The sequence below is a fragment of the Silurus meridionalis genome, chromosome 3 (assembly GCF_014805685.1).
Source record: "Silurus meridionalis isolate SWU-2019-XX chromosome 3, ASM1480568v1, whole genome shotgun sequence".
Classification (NCBI taxonomy): Eukaryota; Metazoa; Chordata; class Actinopteri; order Siluriformes; family Siluridae; genus Silurus; species Silurus meridionalis.
This window is the reverse complement of record NC_060886.1, coordinates 13,864,202-13,885,607: the sequence shown is the minus strand read 5'-3', so window position 1 is coordinate 13,885,607 and position 21,406 is coordinate 13,864,202. Positions and strand designations below refer to the sequence as shown.

At 39.1% G+C, this 21,406-nt stretch overlaps 1 protein-coding gene across 1 annotated transcript in view; it reads right to left on the bottom strand.

Moving 5' to 3' along the window:
- Positions 1 to 21,406, bottom strand: part of pdia5 (protein disulfide isomerase family A, member 5) — a 47,431-nt gene that overhangs the window by 18,590 nt on the left and 7,435 nt on the right. The window contains exons 3-11 of the mRNA XM_046845614.1: positions 20,578 to 20,704; positions 18,723 to 18,810; positions 13,335 to 13,418; positions 13,121 to 13,166; positions 12,127 to 12,219; positions 11,157 to 11,217; positions 7,961 to 8,028; positions 5,672 to 5,763; positions 2,089 to 2,160 (exon numbers count right to left, since the gene is read on the bottom strand). Of these exons, the coding sequence (XP_046701570.1) occupies positions 2,089 to 2,160; positions 5,672 to 5,763; positions 7,961 to 8,028; positions 11,157 to 11,217; positions 12,127 to 12,219; positions 13,121 to 13,166; positions 13,335 to 13,418; positions 18,723 to 18,810; positions 20,578 to 20,704 (731 nt within the window). The remainder of the gene's footprint in view (positions 1 to 2,088; positions 2,161 to 5,671; positions 5,764 to 7,960; positions 8,029 to 11,156; positions 11,218 to 12,126; positions 12,220 to 13,120; positions 13,167 to 13,334; positions 13,419 to 18,722; positions 18,811 to 20,577; positions 20,705 to 21,406) is intronic.

Below are 21,406 nucleotides of genomic sequence, written 5' to 3'. Positions count from 1 at the left end.
GCAATAAAGTAAATATTGTGTGTGCTGTGGTTTAACACCGACATTCCACTTCTGGACATCTGCTCATAAGTAATCCCACTGAATGGTGACAGATACTCATACACTGTGTGCATTCACAATCTCTAGTGTTCTTGGACTCGCCTAAATAATACTCTCAAGACTGCAAGATGTTACAAATAAACAGGCAAAAAAATCTTTGCCAAGTTGGAACACAGTCTTCTCTAAACAGACCTGACCTTCCAGCTTTTGAAAGGATAAAGGCAGCTTCAGGGAGTGTTAAGGTGCAGAGGTCTGTGTGCAGATGCTTTACAGGAAGACCTGTCAGCTCCAGCTGCAGTGTTTCATAAGCGGACACAGTGGAGTTTTTAAATCCAAGTCATTTCCAGGCTGTTGCCAAATCGCAACCATTTCAGACGACTTCAGAACAAATACTCCTCAGCGAGATGAAACTGTCAGCTGTCTTCCTTTAATAATCCTGTAACGCATTGCATAATGACATCATCGGGCCTTGCTTGCAAAACAGGTGACTTAATTCTGCTTTGAATTACAATCCATTTGTGTCATGCTTTTGCAATGAAATCTTAACAGAACATAAATTCATCTTATTTATTCGGCTGGTAAAGCAAATATCGCACTGTTTTGTTTTCTGCCCTGAGGCGTACACCACTGTTTTGCAGCCAGGGACCCAATTGACTACAAAATATATTCTCCTCTAAAAAACTCTTCAGTACAGGGTGTGTTTTAGAAAACTATTCAAATATTAGGCTCATTATTTACATGTGTAAAGTAATATGTTGATTATTGATCAGAGCAATATGGCTTTCTATTCTTGAACCTACCAGTCATTGGACACATTTTTATTAATGCAGTGTTTTATGTCAAAGTGGTGATTATTTAAAGGCATTATTGGAATAGTAGATATTACGTTACTGAAATACATTAATGTCAAGTTGTCAGTCAAAACAGGTGAATAACTAAAATAATAATGATAATAATAATAATAATAATAATAATATATACTAATTATAATGAATAATAATAAATAAAAAAAGAATAATAAACAGAGCAATTCTGATAACACTGGACAGGGCTGTGTACCATAGCAGCATCGCATACACAAGCTATACACTTAAATCACTGGCGTAGTCAAAACAGAATATCATGACATTAAGCGTTTCTTCGTTTCAACTATTTATTCATAAATCCTACTTTTATGAGTTATCATAATGTGCCAGCGGTATGCGAGTGGAGGCGATAAGACTAATCAGTGCACTCCAGCCTCGAGGGAGAGAGCCACCAAGCAGAGACGAGAGAAAGGGTCGCCAAACGGGGACTAAGCGCGAGCGGGTGTCGGTGGAAGGACGTGACAGCCGGCAAGTGATCTAGGGTGGACGCGAGAAAAGGTGTGCCGGTCAGCGAGGAAACTCGGGTGGGCGATAGGAGAGAAAGCTCTCCGATCCACGAGTTAGATGGGCGGACGCCGAAGGAAGCGCGTGCAGATCCGGAAGGGACTGCCGGTGGACATCGGGAAGGAGAGGTTTCCCGAACCGCGAGTGTGTGAGCCCTGGCGGGAGTACTGGAAAGTAAAGCGTAAGGGTGAACATGAAAGTAAATAAAGATGGCTCTCCTGGTTGAACTATTGCCTGTCTGTCTTTCTTCCAGTGCGGTACCAGTGAGTGTGTTACACATAACAATACAAACCTGTCTATACCATGTGACTGGCCAGAATCTGATGTCCCCTAGAAAATCCATGGTACAAAGTTAAAAGAAAAAAAAGGGAAAGCTATACCACGAGGCCCACATGAGTGTTTTGAGGCAGTGTTTTATTGTGTACATATCCTCTGCTTGTCTTAAAAACTCTCTCGACAATCCACTTAATCAATGGAGCAGTGCCTAAGCACCAAGCCCTCAATATGTCTTCCACTAATAAAAACTGGCCTTTACACTTGCCTGGAGGCTTACAAAGATTGCTAGGTTTTGTGTGCAAGTGTGTGTGTGTGTGTGTGTGTGTGTGTGTAATCGTTCTTTATCCTAGTTGAAGTTATGATTGGCAGGATGGTGCCCCCAGACACAGGCTGCTCTACTCACTTTTTAAGCCATTCTGCAATGTCCTTGGCTGTGGCTCCGTAGTTCTCATAGTGATGCAGGAACTTTCCCTTCCTAAGACACAGGAAAAGGAAAAGAATAGAAGAGCAAATTTAACCTTAGACGTAGCCTTTTACCTTGCATGTGCTTAGCATGAGCCTTTAGTCAGGCATTGGGAAAATGATTATACAGCAAAGTAACTATAGCCAATATGTGTGCACCGGGGACATTTCACAAGCAAATGACAAAACCTGACGAGACCTAGACAGATAAATTAACGGTGCAGCAATTTATTTTTCCATCTCAATAAAGCTTTATTAGTTGGCGCAGCGTATTTGTAGTGGCACACCAAAGGATTGCATTACAAGACTGTGGATGCCGCTGTGGCAGCCAAGATAAACATTTTAAATAAGTGCAGGGCCCGAAGCTAATTAATGCACACTTCTCAACGCATCAAGCTTAATCAAAGACTTCATCTAAGAAGCTTTTTCACTAATCCACATTAACACTGCAGACCAATAACACTTGTTTAAAACGGTAATCTGGCTTTTACGAAAGAAAACAACAGAAACTCCGAGCAATTTAGTTTCCAACCAAGTTGAACGCATGAGCACATATGTATATGCAGGTAGTGGTTTCTTTATCTGCCCTGATTCTGGGTTTTCTGCCACAAATAATTAATTTGAAGTGCCAGCTAAAAGAGAGGGGAAATGCCAGCACTGCTTTGTCCTTTAAAACTGTCATTGATCAATGAGGATCTGCATGCATCACAGTAGTGCATCAAAAAAAAATCCCAGGAAGGCTATCAAACTGCATTAGTTCCCCTGTGTCAGATTTAATATTGAGACAGATGGAAGCTGTTCACTTATCATGTGCATTGGGTTTGGCCTAGCGTGACCTTGAAAGCTGCCAGGCAGTATGAAACGTGTGCGGCGTTGCTCGATCCTTATATCCTCCAGTTGAATACTCTAATAACTTTCAGTCCTTGCCTGCTCTGCTGTGTGTGGCCACTGAGCCAAAAAGAAGGTCTAGGGAGCTGGAGGCAACTTGGCAGTTCTCCAAGTCACCAGACAGCTCACCTGATTACACTTATTTCAGAGAAAGGGCACACGAACTGGACTTTTTCGAAACCCATAGGCCACGGAGCCTACAATGAAATGATGACCTCTCTTCATTTTAAAAATCTTTGAAGAAAAAAGTATTTGTAGGACACTAGAACTGTCAAAAGTAACTGCTATAGAGAAATGAGTAAAATCCTGAGAAACTTGAACACAAGAGGCCAAAGATGGTAATGTAGCCAATAAAGTCCTCTTGAAGATACAGACTGCACTGGCGTGCACTGAAGGTCAAAAAATAAAGTGGCAACAGCTTCAGTGTTTAGATCCAATTGTCCTCCACTCAAGGCCAATACACTCTATAAGACCTGGGGCAAAGACATGTCACAGTATATCAAGTCCAATAGATTTGATTCAACATTGAGATTTGTTTTCGTGCCTGATATGAAATTCTTCACTGACTATTTTTTTATTTTAAAGAAACGAGCAACGCTTGGACTGAAGGTTCAGATTGCAAACGAGTGCAAAAGAAACTAAACAGAAACAATGTCTAGAGTCAAAGAGCGGAAACAAAATGCTGGCACTTAGCTCCCGGAGTCTCATTACCGTAAGCAATGACGCTGAGTGATCGTTAGCCTGCAACTCCCCTCAGGGTAATGGCTAATGGCTCGTTGAAAACGGATTGGGCGGAGAGTGGCGTTTAATTAGCCTTTCCGTAATTAAAATGGCACACATTTAGCACTGAATGAGCAAGTGTCTAACAGTGAATGAAAGCAGATAAAGTTGACCACACAGAGAGATCCAGCCTCGGGTAAAAATAACTTCTGCGCAAGATACCACTTATGCACATGTGGTGGCAAAGGCAACAAATGACATATGAATGCTGTGTTTTTAAGAATTCATAAGATGATGCTAACTTTGTGCATGGTTAATATGTTCAAACAGACGTTTTAAGAAAGTGAATTCTGGTTGCAGTGTGATTATTAGTGGGCATGTTGAGCCCCACTGACCTCACTTACTTCACAGACAAAGTTTCTCTGCTCTTATTAACTGATCAAGGCTTTCGCTGGCTCTGGATAGAAATGAGGTCAAGAGAGACACTCTCAGGGGGGGATCTACTCAATAAACAAACCTCATACTCTTCAGTATGTGTTTACTGGGTAAAGTTCTGCGTTAGATGAAGCAGAGTTCATGACATGGCATCAGACTTGGCTGAAGCATCAGCCACGTTCCTTAAATCCTTAGCTATATTTTCTAACCATTACATTATAAAGATCGGTAGCAAGTTAATCCTGGTAGGCACTGTGGGAAATACAAAAACAGACTTGTAGCTACTTATTCTTTTTATTGGCTCACTGGTTTAGCTGAATAAGCAAGAAAGCAGTATATCCAGCCATGGCAATGTAGCATGAAATCAAAATATTTTGCTTCCTTCTGGAAGTGTTTTGCGTGTTATTTTAGAAGTCGATGACTTCAGGTAATTCCATGTGCAAATCAAACCTGTTTATCACAAATAAACCTTATAATTCTTTTAACAAAAAAACAAACAAAAAAAAGATTAAATGTATATACAGTGAATAAATTTGTGCTGTAGAAAGTGTGTGTGTGTGTGTGTGTGTGTGTGTGTGTGTGTGTGTGTGTGTGTGTAGTTCTACCATGCATTTTCAATTGACAAAAGCAAGGGCATCTGGGTAAATAATTAGCCTGCATCCACAGCAGAGCTGTGACAGTCAACACAAAGTGAGGACAGTAAAGCTTATTATAAAGCGGAAACCATTGCAAAAAAACATTGCAATGATAATCAGAGTAGTTTTAAAACTTTTAGAAGTATAAAACTTTTTTTTTTAAACAGTAACAACTTTTTTCCCCTTCACACAGCGGCATGCACCAGGACTTTGTGTGCAAAACACTATACCACATTTTATTACTGGCAAGAGTTACACTGTGTCATTCCTGTCCTCTGTTCCCCCACAGTCATCTGGTTGTTAAAGTTGCCAGGAAGACACACCAGCCAATCATCAAGCTCTTTGGGACAACTTCACAAATCTGAGCTTTTGTATTATAATTGTACTTCGCATATGCTTTGTAAGCATCAGAGCAACAAAATTAACAATCGCGAACACATACAGATGTTTGAATGTGTTCTGCTTGAAACACTTATCAGAATGTGAACAAGAGAGCAGTCGCTGTAATGCTTTAGCTTCGGTCCCACACGGCAAATGCCCTTCAAAATAAATATTTTATGAGCGTATAAGCCCTAAGCACTTTATTGCCCGGTAAATTTCACGTGGCTTATACTGATATTACCTCTTCATCCTACCTGTCCCTTCCCCCACCCCCCACTCCGCCTCACACAAGAGTCACCTTCCTCTGGCCCGAAACAACCAATCCTTCCTTTCCTCAAAAGCCAGGTATTAAAAAAGCTCACGCTAGAGAACATAGCAAAAATAATGAACATTACGCTTATACACCACGAACATGACTTATGCAGTCTTCACAGGTTTATAGCAGAACTTTAAAGGTAAGCTCACTCGAAGTAGCAGAAGGTTGGGTAGCCTTTGACGTCAAACTCCTGCTTAAGTCCATCAAACTCCGCTGGGTGGACGTTCATTCCTGCCAATACCTGCGGTGAGACGAAAGTAACAAACGCTCAAATCAAACCCTGGCAAATGAAGACGAATGGCTGCATCGTAGTAAGAAAGAGGAGCGTGTTAAATGAGAACATCAAAGTATGGCCTTCAGTAAAGTGAATCAAACTCTCTGTCGGCTTTCCATAGTCTTATCTCTAGTGCCTTTTTTTTTTTATCTCTATATCAATTCCAAAACTTATTTGGTTGTAGAAAAGTTTTACCATTCCAGTGCGTTCCCAATGTTCGTGTTAAATCATTTGAAAAGAACTTTAGACACATTGCATTTGATCTGTATTTGGACACATTTCTAAACACCAGGTACTGTTCGTGTTAAAAATAAATCCACCCAATTGTACCCTCGAGCCCCCGCAGTGGAATCAGTGGAAACTTTATTGAGCAAATATTCATTGCTCAGTATGCCACTTAAACAGCTAAACCATGCAATATATGAACACACTGCTCTCCCGTTGGCAATTCCATTTTTTTTTTTCATTTCGAGAGAAAACTGATAACAGCTTCTGAGACAGCGATGGTTTTTAATCATTTACAGAATAAACCAAACCTTTGGGCAATTATAGTGAAATGCAGACCGCCTTTTTAAACACAGAGGTGTTTTTGGTGGGTTTACTTATTTATTCTCTCTGCCATCTGCTTGCAATTCTGGCTCACAGCCAGTATGTGGAATAGAATTCTTTTTTTCTTCTTATAAATAAAGGGCACCTAATAAAAGCACCTAATGCAATTTACCTGTCTGCTGAATAGTATTTCCTTATTTATTTTTAATTTTTTCCTGGACAAGGAGCCACATTAACTTCATTAAAACGAGTAACACGGAGCAGAATGGTTCATAGCAGATTAACTGAGCAGGTATTAGAGCCCAATCTGAAATAATAAATTCCACACAAATGCACACCTTACATAGAGCAATTCACTAAAGATCTCCGACTGCTTGTACTCTATGCATTCAACTGTAAAGAGAGAAACTAGTATGCTGACAACAGACAACCCTATTTCATTTCTCGCTATCTGCATCCCGCACATGCGCACACACGCATGCAAAAGTGCAGGAAGTAGCAAATCTGCTCCTCGCTGTCCACATCTGCAAATTACTCATTCATTATGCAAACTAGACGAATGGCTTACTTACAGGCTGTGTGTGCAGCCCACTGCTCATTCAACAAATAAGAGAAACAAAGCGTGCTCCAACTGGTGAAACGAGTCCTTATTTGCAGTATAAAAAGAAAAGAAGAAATACATTCGCTTCTGCAGTGATGTGAGCCAACTGTTGGTGCATGTTCTGAGAGATTTTGGCTTGTATAATCAGAACAGCAGGGCAGGTCACATTCAGCTGCATGATACACTATATGCTCCTCTACTAGATTTTCCTATTTAACAACTCTTGCTTAAATTGCACACAAACACATACATATATATACACATATATATACACATACATACATACAATATATATATATATATATATATATATATATATATATATACACACACACGATTACAATTATCCTATGATACATTGAGACATTTTCAGAATGTACGTATCGGTTGACACAGTTAAGTGGTCTCGATGTATGACCGCGTATTGTTTTTCTGCGTTTTTGGTGTTTCAGAGCCCAGTTTTAGCTCTTGTCTCGCTCCTTTTTATCGGCATCGCCGGACACAGCAACAGGGCGTTCGTCCACTCTCACGCTGCCACATAGATATTTACTGTATAGTTTATACATTACGCTACTGTAAATTGCTTTGTTTTGATAAATTGTGTACTGTGTGTTTTTTTATTTAATTGTTATCAAATTACAGTACCCATACTGATCACCATTCCCCAAGACTCCTGGGTAGGCTAGGCCATGTCAATTACAATATTTTCGAGTTACAACGGGGTCAACAGACGCATCTCTATCGTACAGTAAGTCGAGAACTACCTGTACTGCCACTCAGGATGATGAGCGGGGTTTATATAATCAAAATACCGTTATAAAAATAGCGCTATATTTTGTTGTAAAAATAAAAACCCTGTAATCTCTAATTACTCACTGTAGACTATTTTGTGCATTTTGTATATTTCTTGACTGTCATTGTGTTTCTCTCACTATGCTTCAATTCCTTGCAGCAATCAATGTATTAAACCTGATTCTTTTTTAAAAGAGAGAAACAGAACAGAGGAGTACTTACATATTTCCCTTTCGTCTCTGTGGCAGCTTGTTGAAAGATGGGCTGCATCCTCTTACACACACCACACCCTTTGTGCCGTTAAAAGAGGAAAAAATTTAGAAAGATTTGAGGGGAAATATCGACAGGAAACAGAAGCAATTCAATGATTTGCAATATCATCCATTGAAAACATGTTTGTATCTTAAAAAAAAGAACACGGAATGCATAAAGTGTACTCTAGAAATATTTTTTATATTATTGCATCTAAAGTGAAGGCAGCTACAGAATTGTGCTGTGTGTTCACCCTGAGGGGCCCAATTATTAATTCCATAAAATAGGAAGCTAGTGAAAAATTAAAGAACAACAGAGAGGAAAGTACAAGGCAAACGTAAATGAAGCGCCTGGGGGCTGCCCTGTGTGTGCAGCTTTCAATAACCAGGCAGAAATTCATCATCTCGCAAACAAAACAGCATACAAGTTGAGAAAATACTATGGTCACAACTCTCTGAACACCCCGTTCTCTTCACTGAATGTGTGCTGTAGTTATCGACTTGAACAATCTGATAACAGTAAACTGATGTGGAAGTGTGATTGTGGATGTGGAAGTAAACCAAGTTTTGCAGGCGGTAACGGAAAACCAGTTCACGGCTACCACTGTGGAGTTTTTGGCTTGAGATTGTGCTGTTGCAGTGTTTCCTGTCTTATCACTTTACACAAATAAATGATTGCATTACACCAGATTCCTGGCTGCTTATCTGTAGTTATTGGACTCTGTACTATCCAAGGACATCAAACGCGATTGATAAAATCTGCCTGCCGACATCTTAAAACACCTGTAGGACATAACAGCACCTGCTATCTCTATCGTTCTTCAGAGCATTGTAAAACTTGGCCAGGTAGTTTATTGTTCTTGGATAGAAACAGTAAAACTATTCTATTACACTCAGCTAAGTGCATAAACACACCCAAAATGTTTGCAAACTAGCCTAAAGAACAGCACCACCAAGGGCAAAGCTAAAACAGAGCCAGAAACTCACTCTCAATGAGTGACACATCCAGTGGAGGACAATAGATCCAGATTTCTCCACAAATGATCACGTTTTCCTGTCTTTACGTCATTATTATGCAGCCTTTCAGCTACACCCCATGACTAAATTCAGATACCAAACCAAAGCAGGTAGTCCTGGCTGTGCAGAAAGCTGTAGGGAAGACAAATCTCAACGATGAGACTCTAGCCAAACCTAAATCTATGTATGATTCAATTCAGTAGGTCTGGGCAAGTGCATCAGGCCTGGCTGGAGTCAAGTAATAAGCACCCATTAAGTGACTCATCGCTGAAGTGCCCTTCACATAGACACTGGAAGGAAATCAAGTCTCATTCAGTATCCTGGACGTTGTGTCCAACACCCTGATGGAAAGGCACACATTACCTGGGAGCTAGTCTTTCTCTTCTGCCATGGTGGGAATACAAAAAAACCCCAAAAACAAATCTTGTATAGAGAAAGCACCCCATGGTCTGACTGATTATAGAAATAAATAGGTTTCTTCAGAAATACCTACTCCACAGCTGGGTTTACAAACATACAAGCTGGAGGTTCCATATACAATGACACGTCTGATTTGGAAAGTGTCAGAGGGTGTGAGAGCCTTCCAGACTTTTGAACATATCAAGAAGGATTGGGAACAGCAGTCAAGCCCCAATGTTCAAGAACATGTACAGAAGGGAGTCTGTTAAATAAAGAAGCCCCACAATGGTTACACCTTTATTGTGACTCCAACAGTTCCAACACTAGATAATCGTATTGACAGCAAATACCCCATGCAGATCAACTAATCGGACCAGCATGATGGGGTGCAATAAACAGATCATTTCTGAATGTTTGATACTGGATTTCACAGCTTGCAAAAAAACAAGTGGAAATAAAGGATCAGGAAGTTTAAATGTCAGACAAGGAGTCCAGCACTGTCTTTATGGTTGTCCCTGGCTAAATGCCCATGCTGCATCATTAAATTCAGACTTTCTTAAACAGCCAGCAGCAGGACCCTGATATGATCTGTGTCCTATCAGCCTGTAGTCAAGCTTGATCTTTCTGAATCTGGATGTAAGCCTAAATCTTCAGGGCTTCTCATCAATTGGTGTTCAACACCTACCTCATGACTCAATATCAATATTTCATCGATATTTAATCAATTTTTCAGATTGATTTCAGATTGCTTCTAGAAGTCATAATATCTCAACCTGGGAACTCACAAAAGAACAATGGACTCATTGGCATTTTGTGAGCAAAAGATATTGCCATCAATCAATAAATAAATAATTAAATACAGTAATTTATTTATAAAGACAACTTTTCTTAAGGTCCCACCAACTAATGGACACTTTAGTTCTTTAGCCCTCTTCACAGCATTCATACTAATTTATTGCATGTTTTGCTGATTCAAATATATACCGTTTCACCCTTCACTTCAGGTCGTGTGAAAACATAACACAATACACATCAGATCTGAAACTCTGGAGGGAAAGAAACAATCAAATAGAATCTTGAATAAAAGACAATTTGGTTGTATTTACACTCTGTCCTCTTCTGTACTGCACCTCCTCATTAGGGTTCAAAACCAAAAAACCTAAAATATTTACTTAGCACTTCCTTGAACTCGAAGAACAATTACTTGGCTTGTTTTTTAAAAAAAAACTAAAGTGTCCTTAAGTTTGAAAAAGTCAAAGAGTTATTATCTTCAATTTTTTGTCTATTCAACTACATATTAAATGCATTTCCGCATATTAAAATAACCCCTGGAGCTATTCTCTTGAAATCAGTACACAACAAAAGAAAGAGTGTGCCTTCCATTTCCAGAACACAGAGTGATAAAAGCATACTGAAAAAAATTCAATTAAATCTTAGAAAAATTCCAAAATTGCAGTCTCAACAATGATGTTATTAAAGTACCTCTAGTGCAAAAGAATAGCATTAAATGTGTTATCTAAAGACTCGTCCTTACGTCTTGTTAGTAGTTTTATGTTAATATAAGAACCGAAACTTTCAGTCAAATTTAATCTTGATATGCACAATTTAAAAGCATCAGGCTTTTATCTTAAATGTGTTTACTGTTAAACCAGCGCCATTCGTATCCAGGATCTGACACCCTTTGAAACATAAGCTGTTTGAATACGCCAGCGACCGAGGACAGAATGAGGGTAGTTCATCAGGTGACTCACAAGGGGCATAAAACATCATGAGGATGGGTTTCTCCTCTCTTTTCAGCAGCTTCTTAAACTCCTGTAAGAAAAAAAAAACAGCACAGAACCTTGTAAGAGAAATGGCTTGGTGTATTTTTTTTTCTCCTCAGGATGTATTGAGGCTATTACCTTTAACTCTTAACAATGCAACTACTGTGTAGGATCTCACCAATTTAGCTGATGAGGCACAGGATCCAAGTAGAGAGACTAATCTCAAGTAGATGCAATACTCTAGACTTGCAGTGTTCTACCATGAAAAGCTGCAAGAAGAGCCGGTAAAAGATTCCCCATACATGTTGTGACAACCAATGACTCATTTTTCCCTGGCTAGGCCTTGCTGTAATCATCATATTAGTGAGCCATACAGTATTTACACTCGTGCCTTTGCGTTAGATTGAAAGCGTGGATTCACCAGCTCATAGGAAAATGTCATTCACCAGCTTTGTTTATATTCCTGCTTCATTACCAGATTGCTTCCTGCAGCTGAGCTTTGTTTTTGGCAGTTGACACCCCCAAAAGATGTAATATGCCACAGAGCTTACACTCCCGTAGAGCAATCAATATGCTTCAAACGAGCTGCAAAAGCCATCTCATCTCTATGAGTAAGGCTGTTTTCTGATCGAGTGCAGCCCTCTCAGCAGGGAAACACTCTGCATTAAAGTGTGCGTTCGTACACCGAACGTTCTTTCATATTAAGCTTTACTTTCATAAATTAGGTTGCCAATTTGTAAATCCTGGTATGGTCTGCTATTTGAGGCTTAGTTTTGGAGGCTTCCTAAATGCTGCTGTCCCCCGTATCGCGACCATGTGTGGTCCCCTGGAGACAACAGAACAGCCGAATCTTGCAGATTGTCTAACTCATTGCTTTTGTTCCGCATGCAGTTCCCACACCAGGCAAACGCGGAGGATGGAAAGTCGATCTGCGTAGGCCCTAAAAAGAGATACTCACTTTCTCTGTCTCGATGTGAACGACGTCTTTCGCTTCAGGGTTCTCCTCCCATAGGGGGGCACCTGTGGGATCTTTCAGGAATGCTACCATAGACTGAAAAAGAGAGGGAGAGGATGAAAAGAAGGGTGGTTATTAGTGAAGCAATGATGAGTCATCTTTTTCCTGTCAAAGCACTCCTGTCCTCTGTTTCAAGTGCCACCGATGCTGGTGCATAGTGTATCCTTCAAACAATAAGCACCACAGATATAAAAATCTATACTGCCCATTAGGATTTTACGACACCAGACATGAATGTCGCTTAAGCTTATAACGTGAGGCATCATTTCTAGACTGCAGCATATTTTGATTATCCTTCAGTCGAAAGACGAAGTATGTACCTTTAGGACAATAAGTGCTTTTAATGAGTGCAATCACCCTTGTGGAAGAGAAGAACAATATCAGAGCCAGCAGCGGATGCTTTTAATGAGAAACCTCAAATCCTCTATGCAGGCAGCTCACCATTTTTTAGCAATGACTCACACAACAGAGCTCATTCATTTTTAACTGCAGAGCCATTCATTAACACCATGTCGGCTATAACCGACCGTAATTTTTACAAAGGAGAAGAGGTGGGCGAAAGAAATGAACACGTGGCGCTGGGTTGAATCGGGATCATTCATACGGTTTTACTACGCTGTCAAACTAGCACCTAGGGTGTGAAGCCATACTTGTTCGTGTAGTGTGAAATCAGAATTCACACGGAGGATCAATGAAAATCCAGCTATTTGGAGAGGTAATAATTCACTTCAGTAAGAAGAACTTGCAGAAACACAGATGTGGAACAGAGCTTATATAAACCTGCTGTGTGAAAATAGTGAGCTTTGTGTAAAGTCCTGGGTTCTAATGTGAATCAAACAAATAATGCTGCATGTATATTTAGATGAAAGCTCAATTTAAACTGTCACCATTTTATTTCCAAAGCAGAACATCAGCCCACAATTTTCACAGCAATTACCTTAAGCGTGGCTGGTCTGTTGTATTCTGTATGAAAGGTCCCATCTCTGTTTAAAAAAATAAACAAACACACAAAATAAACCCACACAAACGAGAAGAGTTAATGAGAGTGCCTGTTGTGAGCTCATTAGCTGCTTTGTTCCCAATATAATATTTCCAGTAATACATTAAATTTGCTTAGTAAAAAGTTTTGTAAATGCAGCGAGCTCACTTACTTATAATGGAGGATTTCAAATCCAGCTGTCTTTGAACTTGGATCCACTTTCACCTTCTTACAGAGTTTGCGACCCTCAGAATCCCTGCAGGGGAAGAAAGATAGATGAACAGACTGGTAAATTAATCTTTCATGATAGTTTAACAGAACTCCTCAGCGCAGCCAAAAACGAGAAACGCATCCAAGCAGATGAACACATGCACTCCTAAAAATTTCATCCAAAAAAAAATAAAAAAGTACTGGCCCAGGTGAAAAAAAATAAATGAAGTTGGGGTTCAATCAATAATAAATTTTCCACCAAGTTGCAAGATCACTAAAGTAGGCATAATGAGGACGATTAAAATAATAATAATAACTCAACAACTCATGCACATTTTTCACTGCCATATCCTTTATATTTATTTGCTGTACATTTATCCACTTATATATTACATATACACGTGTGTGTGTGTGTGTATATATATATATATATATATATATATATATATATATATATATATATATATATATATATATATATACACACACACACACACACACACACACACACACACACACTTGTACTATGCAATGACAAAGTTCCTCCCCTCAGCCCCCATCCATCCATCCATCCATCCATCCATCCATCCATCCACCCAACACACCTAATAGTAATGAGATGCATATTGCCTGGTTTCATAGTACATAATCAATCACCAATCACCAAACAATGACATAGAACTAACCCCTAGTAAGTCCTGCTGATGATGCATTCACCATGGGGAAAAAGCAATTTTTGTATTTAAGGAAACCCCTCACTCGCTCAACGGGGGGGGGGAGATATTGGATTAAATGAAGCATTGTTAAACCATTAAAAAAAAAAAAAAAAAAATGCACCCTTTTGGGTGATTTTCATCTCATTACTACCTTATTAGAGGAAATGTTCTACAGCATATACATATTGCAGAGACAAAACTAAGACCAGGAAAAAAGAAGCCTAGCAGAAAAATCCAATGACAAGAACAACAACCTAATTAATGACATTCTTCAAAAAATATTGGCAAACCTGGTTCCAATATGTACTAAATACCATTGGTTAACGAGCTTTAAGTTGACTGTGGAAATTCCTACAGTAGATATTTTGGCTGTGCATCACAAAAAAAAAACGAGACTGTCCCCTTTAGACTGTTTCAGATCACCAGTGTGGCAGCCTGGTACAAACCAAACCATGGAAATTGTATGTGTTCTTGGTCATTACTACAACAGAATCCTCTCAGCTCTACGCAAATGTTCCCTAGATTAGTCACCCTAACCAAAGGACGATTGCTCACAGTTACCTAGCGCCTAGCACAGAAAGAATGTACAATTACCCTTTGCCTTCGAATGCACACAGTGCACGAGAACTACTGCTGCCCCTTGTACTGTATGTTCGTGATAATGAGCACACAAACATATTACATAGGAACAACTGGAGCAGAAAGAAGACACGTAGAAAGATAAAGCCCCCAGAAAGAATAAAGAAGGCACCATGAATGCCAAAGCCACCCATTTTGATTCTAATGGAATTTCAAAGAGACAGAATTCAATTTAAAATTCTAACATCCAACACTCTCTCCCTGCCATCGTCTCCCTGTTCTAAGAGGGGCTGAGACATTCTTAATAGCTTTTTACACATATTCCTCATCACACTTTTGTCGGAGGAAGGACAAAACTGGAAGACTGGAAAAGGGTAAATTAGACAATTAGACGTGCTACGTAACAAAGGTCCTGACTCGCTAGCACAGATGGCGACTCTATATATTTCCTGGCAGACGTGCAATACACAGCACTGTGGGACCAGAGGTGCAACCTTCGGTTTAGAAGTCGGGCTGAAGTTTTGTTAGGTGTAATCCGTATAAGCAGTAGCTTGAGGTTCTCAGGCACCAATGAGCCCAAAAAGAATGCAAGATTTGATGTATTTATTTGAGCTTTCCTATTAATTTCTCAGCCAATTTCGTCCTACCCTGCTTCCTCTGAGACAATAATCTGTCAAATTAAACTTTCCATGCTGAATTACAAGGCAGCTTTACACAAATAGAGCCTCTCAGTGCTGCTAGGTGTCACTGTGAGTGAAACTGTTGGGTGAGTTTGACCTTCCTTGCATAGAGCATGGCCAATTTCGCTCCCTTGATCCCCATGTCAAAGATTCTTCACTGGCATTTGAATCGTGATCTCAAGTGGATCTGGCAAAGATGTTTTTGCTGCAAATCATGGTAGGCTGAGATTTTCTATCTTGAGAGGCTGATTAGGTTCACCACTGGCTAGGACCATGGGCTGGGTCAACTGTTCTTCATCTTGCAATTTGTGATTTCATTCTTGAGAGTCTAATTAATTTGCTCTATATGACTGGTCTGAACTTGATTGGGACAACTGAAGTGAGGAGCTTTATAACCTCTTAAAAGGAACACTGGAATAGTCATTAAAATAAGTCATTAAAAAGTACAGCACTGCTTTAATAAATTATTAATTACTGTGGAACCAAATTACCATAAACTAATTAGAATATATCAACTGACCTATTGTGCTTTCGGCATGAATGGCTGAATATGTCGGCTAAGACTTACTGTTCGGATGTACAGAATGTTCTCTAAACAAACTGATGTAGCCAGAAGGGGAGCAGGAACAGTCAATTCTGTATCAGTCATGGTTCGCAACAATAGTTAAAAGCAAAGGAAATGACTGAGCATGCCGTTTCACTGGTTTCCTCGTGATGTGACGACAAAAGCTAGACAAAGATTTTAAGTTGGAATCCATTATCACTGTTCATCTACATTAGATTTCTGGTTAATCAAAGCCATTATAAACTAGAAACAAAAGCACATGACGGCAGATAATGCATTCACTGCCTTTGAAACATTTGATCAGTAGTCTTATCTTTGTCCTTAAACATCTCAGATTCTGTCTTGTTGCATTTGCTCTATTCCTGACCCAGTGTGTTAACTGTGCTCCAGCACTGTGAACCGGCCATCTATCAGATCTTTGTCATCTGACAAAATGTGCAAGTCTCCTGGCAATGTCATCAGTTTCTAAAGGAGACCGTCTCACACCGCAGACTGAGAACAATGTTATTTTGGCCAAGGCTCAGTTTTATCTTGCTAAGTCTCAGTCAAAACACTGGGCTCCCACCTGGCAATGAGGATTGATAAAGCTTGCTGGTGCACTTGCAATGGGTCAAAGAGTAAACAGCACAAATCCTTCAAGTAACTAATCAGGAGTCCGTGCAATTAGCAGAACTTTACTTCAGTAGTAGGAACCTTTCTTCTGCCAGTACAATTAGCCTGTCTTTAAGTACTGCTGTCACCTGTTTGTTCAAGTCTCCTCAACTTGCACTGCTCTGAATACATGGTGATGAAATTGGCCTCTGTCTTTATAAGCGCTTGAAGACATTCATTCTAACTGCAGCAATATACACCAATCAGGGATAACATTATGACCACGCATAGGTGAAGTGAATAACACTGAATATCTCTTCATCATGGCATCTGTTAGTGGGTGGGAAATATCAGGCAGCAAGTGAACATTTTATCCTCAATGTTGATGTATTAGAAGCATGAAAAATAGGCAAGTGTAAGGATTTGAGCGAGTTTGACATGGAATAAATGGCTGTAGCTCAAATTGTTGAAGAAGTTAATGTTGTTAATGCTTGATGGCTTAAAACTGCTTTGGCAGCAACTGATTGACCGACAAAACATTAAGCAGCAGGTCAGAATGTTATGCCTGATCAGTGTAAGATAAGAGCTATCTGGAGCTTTATACCAAAACTAGAGAGCCATATAAAGAAATCCTTATTTTGAAGGTTGGATGGATTTGCAATGTTTTTCTTGTGCATTTCTTCTTCACAGGAAGGGCAGACAGAGAGAGAGCAAAGGGCTGACAGAGTCACAACTTGAGAGGGAAAAGGAAAAGAGATCCTCAAATAGCAAGAAAAAAAAAAAGATAAAGAAGAATGAAATAGATGGATATGTTCTTCTGGACTGGCAGATGCTACGAGAGTTGCGCACTGCACAGGGGCCATGTCATGGGCATGAAAAGGTTTCACTGAATTTCTTTCAAAGACTCATCTGGCCATAACAAGAATTGGTGGTAGCTAAGAACGAGGGGAAAAAAAAAAAAAAAAAAAAAAAGGAGGTTCCTCAGTGTGAAATCACTGCAGTCCTCCCTCAAACTGCAGCAGAACAATGACGGTTCCAATTTTTCTCCCACTTTTCTCATCTCAAGCTCGCACCTATAACAGTGACATGCATTAAAGAAGAAATTGTACACAACTGATAAAACTCTGTGCGTTATATATGGCAGGATGAGCCACATCTACACTTGAACTGAATGTAATGCCTGACTACAAAATGAATTCCTTAAACTAGGTCAGAAAGTTCATATTATTATTCTTATAATGACCTTGACCAGAGGTTCAGATTGGATCGCTGCCCTCAACCTTTCTGAGAAAGAAGGTTATGAACAGGAGCCCCATTAGCTTGTACCTGTCAAAAGCCTGGTTTAAATGATCGTTTTATTAATTTGACTAATGATTTTATCCAATTCACAAGTGAGACAGGATGCAGAGGAACAACTGCTAGTGAGGGTCTTTCTCTAAGACCCAGCAGTGTGTCAGCAGTCAGAAGTGATCGATAAAGCAAATCCCCCACCACCGAGTCAACACTACTGTTTGTTTTTAATAATATTAAGCTTATATAACTAAACTTTATTGTGCACAATTTGTGGTATAAAATGTGTATTTAGCCACTGCTGATTAGTTCAATACACATCGATTTGTGTGATCGCCTGTTGATGGTTGTGTTTTGTTTCCTAGCTTCACGTTACTACGTTTGACTAGAGCCATAGTCTCTGAGCAGATGAAATTGGATATAGGGCGAATAAAACGCATACTTCGCCTGTCCATTTTTCTTTAAAAATGCCTTTGCTGTGAACATCTTTAACCAGGCATGTCAACACTTGAGGGTAAATCTATGGAATTCTGTCAAATCTCTCCCCTTTGAATGTGTAAAAAAAAGGATTTTTGCTACAGATGAAAGAATGGTTCAGGTTTAGAAAATTTAAATAGCTGAACTACAGCCAATTCCACCCCCCTACATTTTGATCTGATAAAACATAGTCAAAATATTTACCAGGTCATCATAAAGTTTGTGCTACATTATTGTGTGTATATTATAGCTATAATACACCATATATTAAGAATCATTGATTGACAAATATAGAGAATTCCAATGACTTTACAAGCTTTTCCCCTTCTTTGTCAATGATGCTTTAACATTTGTCATTGTACCGCTGTTCCAATGCTCATTAATATTTCCTTCACACCAGGATAATTACATGGTGTATTTCTGTCAGGTGTTATATGTTCAGTCAGACCTACCCACAGTTCACCCAGGCGATGGTTCCTTGGCCTTTCACTGCGTGGGCTACATCAGACAGTAGCTTCAGTTGAACATCTGCAGATGTAGCTGAGGTACAAGGGAATATTGGAGCACAGTTATTTTGCACTATTAAACTATTACAACAGTTCATGTGACACACGATTATTTGACGTGATTTTACAGAATGGTTTAGTCTGGAATTCTTTTTTGTACTTTTCTTATCTAGAGCAACTTACAGTCATGTTCTGTAGTTATCATTATAAAGAAAAAAAAAACATGTTACCAAGCTAGTAAAACAGACCAAAGTCTGAGAATATCATCAAAAACCCCAAACAGAGTACATGGTAAAGCATGCTTAAACATTCTAGCTTACGTTAAACATTTTGTTTATGACATAACTCTTCCCTCAGAGTTTTAAAGATTTACACATTGTTCATGACACAGTTATATAAATTTTAATATCTTGGGCAATTATGTGCAATAGAAATAATTGTTACATGTGTAATAACTTGTACAATTGTAGTCTTTGACTTTACTGTCATCTGTTTCACTGCAACTCATTTCATTTCACTTAATATGTATTTTTTATTAATATTTCTTCGATTTTATTTTACTTTAATCGTTACCTTTTACTGTGAGAAACTGCAACCCAACAATTTCCCTATGGGATCAATAAAGTATTCCTTTTTTCGCATTTATTAAAGCTTAAACAGAAATATAAAAGAAGGACATCAAATAATCCTTACATGGAAAAAGAGCCTGATACTGATAACTGGTGTTTCAGCGCCAATACCGAGGTTGCAAATTTTTAAGTCAACAATAGCTGAAGCAGCTGTTTCCTGTTAGTCTAAAAAAGAATTAAATACTTTCTAGTCTATTATGTGGAATTATTTTTGCTTTTCAATGATTGAATCATTTATGATCAATTCAACATGATATTTTTTGCTTACATGATGCGTGTGTGTCTGTACTTTGCTCACTTGTGAGGTTTTTGTCCTTGTTCATGCTTTTTCTATTGTTTTAGCCTTCACCATTATCTGTATGGTCTTGAGTGCAGTATAAAGGTTGACTGCATCCAACTTATGTTTAGACTACAGAACTCCCAGGCTGCACACAATAAACCATGTCTCTTATAATAACCTCTGGATTTGTCAGTCAGCTCACATCGGATGATTTTGCAGTATGCCATGATGGTCGTCCAGAACGATTCAAACAATTATGCAAAAAAAATTGATCTTGTGTTGCATTAGTTTAAACAAAAATAAATAAATCTGTGTTTTCGCTAACACATTGCACTGTTGTGACTGGCTCAGCAACTCGGTCATGTCGAGGCTGAAAGAAAACATCCGACAGGTGGAATTAAAAAATGGGTGGAAAAACGTGCATTTATAAAGCAAACCAGGGATTCGGAGAACGAGCAGCCGACACGGCCATCAATCAAATGCTCTGTTCGATACCTCAGAGTCTTACCCGATAACCTCACATAGCAGAAATGAGCCATGAATTATGAAACCAATATATCTGGAGCGACGAGGTCTTGGGAGACCTTCTTGTGCATGTGAAGTGAGGTTGTTTATGAACCAGGAAACCACACATCATAACAAATGGCATTGTGCATTCCTCCACCAATGAGTACAAATTATAGAGTGCACTGCAAAGGGGGGGGTGCATGCGACAAATACTTACAGTAACAGATGAACTCTAATGTATATAAGAATGCAACAATGCGCATCCTTTGTACATAATGAATCTCCGAAGGGCATTGAGGTCAAGCAGATGAAGTGGATACAACATAAAATGATGTTTAAATGTGTTTAATAGGCACTGCCATGATAACATAAGCTCGAAACTTACCCGACTTAGTGTATAGAACAAGGACATTGGTTCTGGTCCTGAGCAGCTTTTTGAAATCCTTATGGTCACTGACTCTCTCTATTAACGGGGACACTTTCACTGCCTGCAGTGTGGACACAACCACAACCTGAGAGAGAAACAGAGCAACAGAGAGGAGAGAAAAAAAATCATTGTCATTTTTCACTGTCATAGCAAAGTCTCTGGAGTGCTTCAGGACATCATCTCCAGCTGCGGGCCTGCCAATGTAATTGTGGTACTGAGTTCGAATTATAACCGTGTCAATGTTAGCGAGGAAGACAACAACAAATTCGGATATGATTTAACACATTTTCATGAATACTATATGTTTATAGAGATGTATTAATTATATTCAATTGCTGTGCTAATCACAATGCTCATTTCCAATAGTTCAACAGCTGTGAAGGAAGGGAAAACATCTTACTTCTATCACTGACTCTGCTTTTTCTATTATACCACACTGCTGAATGCTCGGTTCTGACTGTTCCGAAGATGCTGGCGTATTTTCTATACCTCTGATGAGAATTTTGTATTTATATTAATGAGCTTGTTCTATAACATTAACGGACACTGAACATAAACAAGTGTGTAAATGTTAACATGAGCAAACTATCTGCAAGAACGCTTTCATTTTCCAGTGATGAGTAACTAGATTTGTGAAAATGTTCCACATCATTAAAAATAATTAGAAACAATTAGAAAGTACAATCTATATCCAATGAAACCTGCAATAGTTAGCAAACTGCTGTAGTATAAGAGAAATAAAACACTTTGTTAAATTGTGCTTTTATTGTTATATAATAAATAAAGT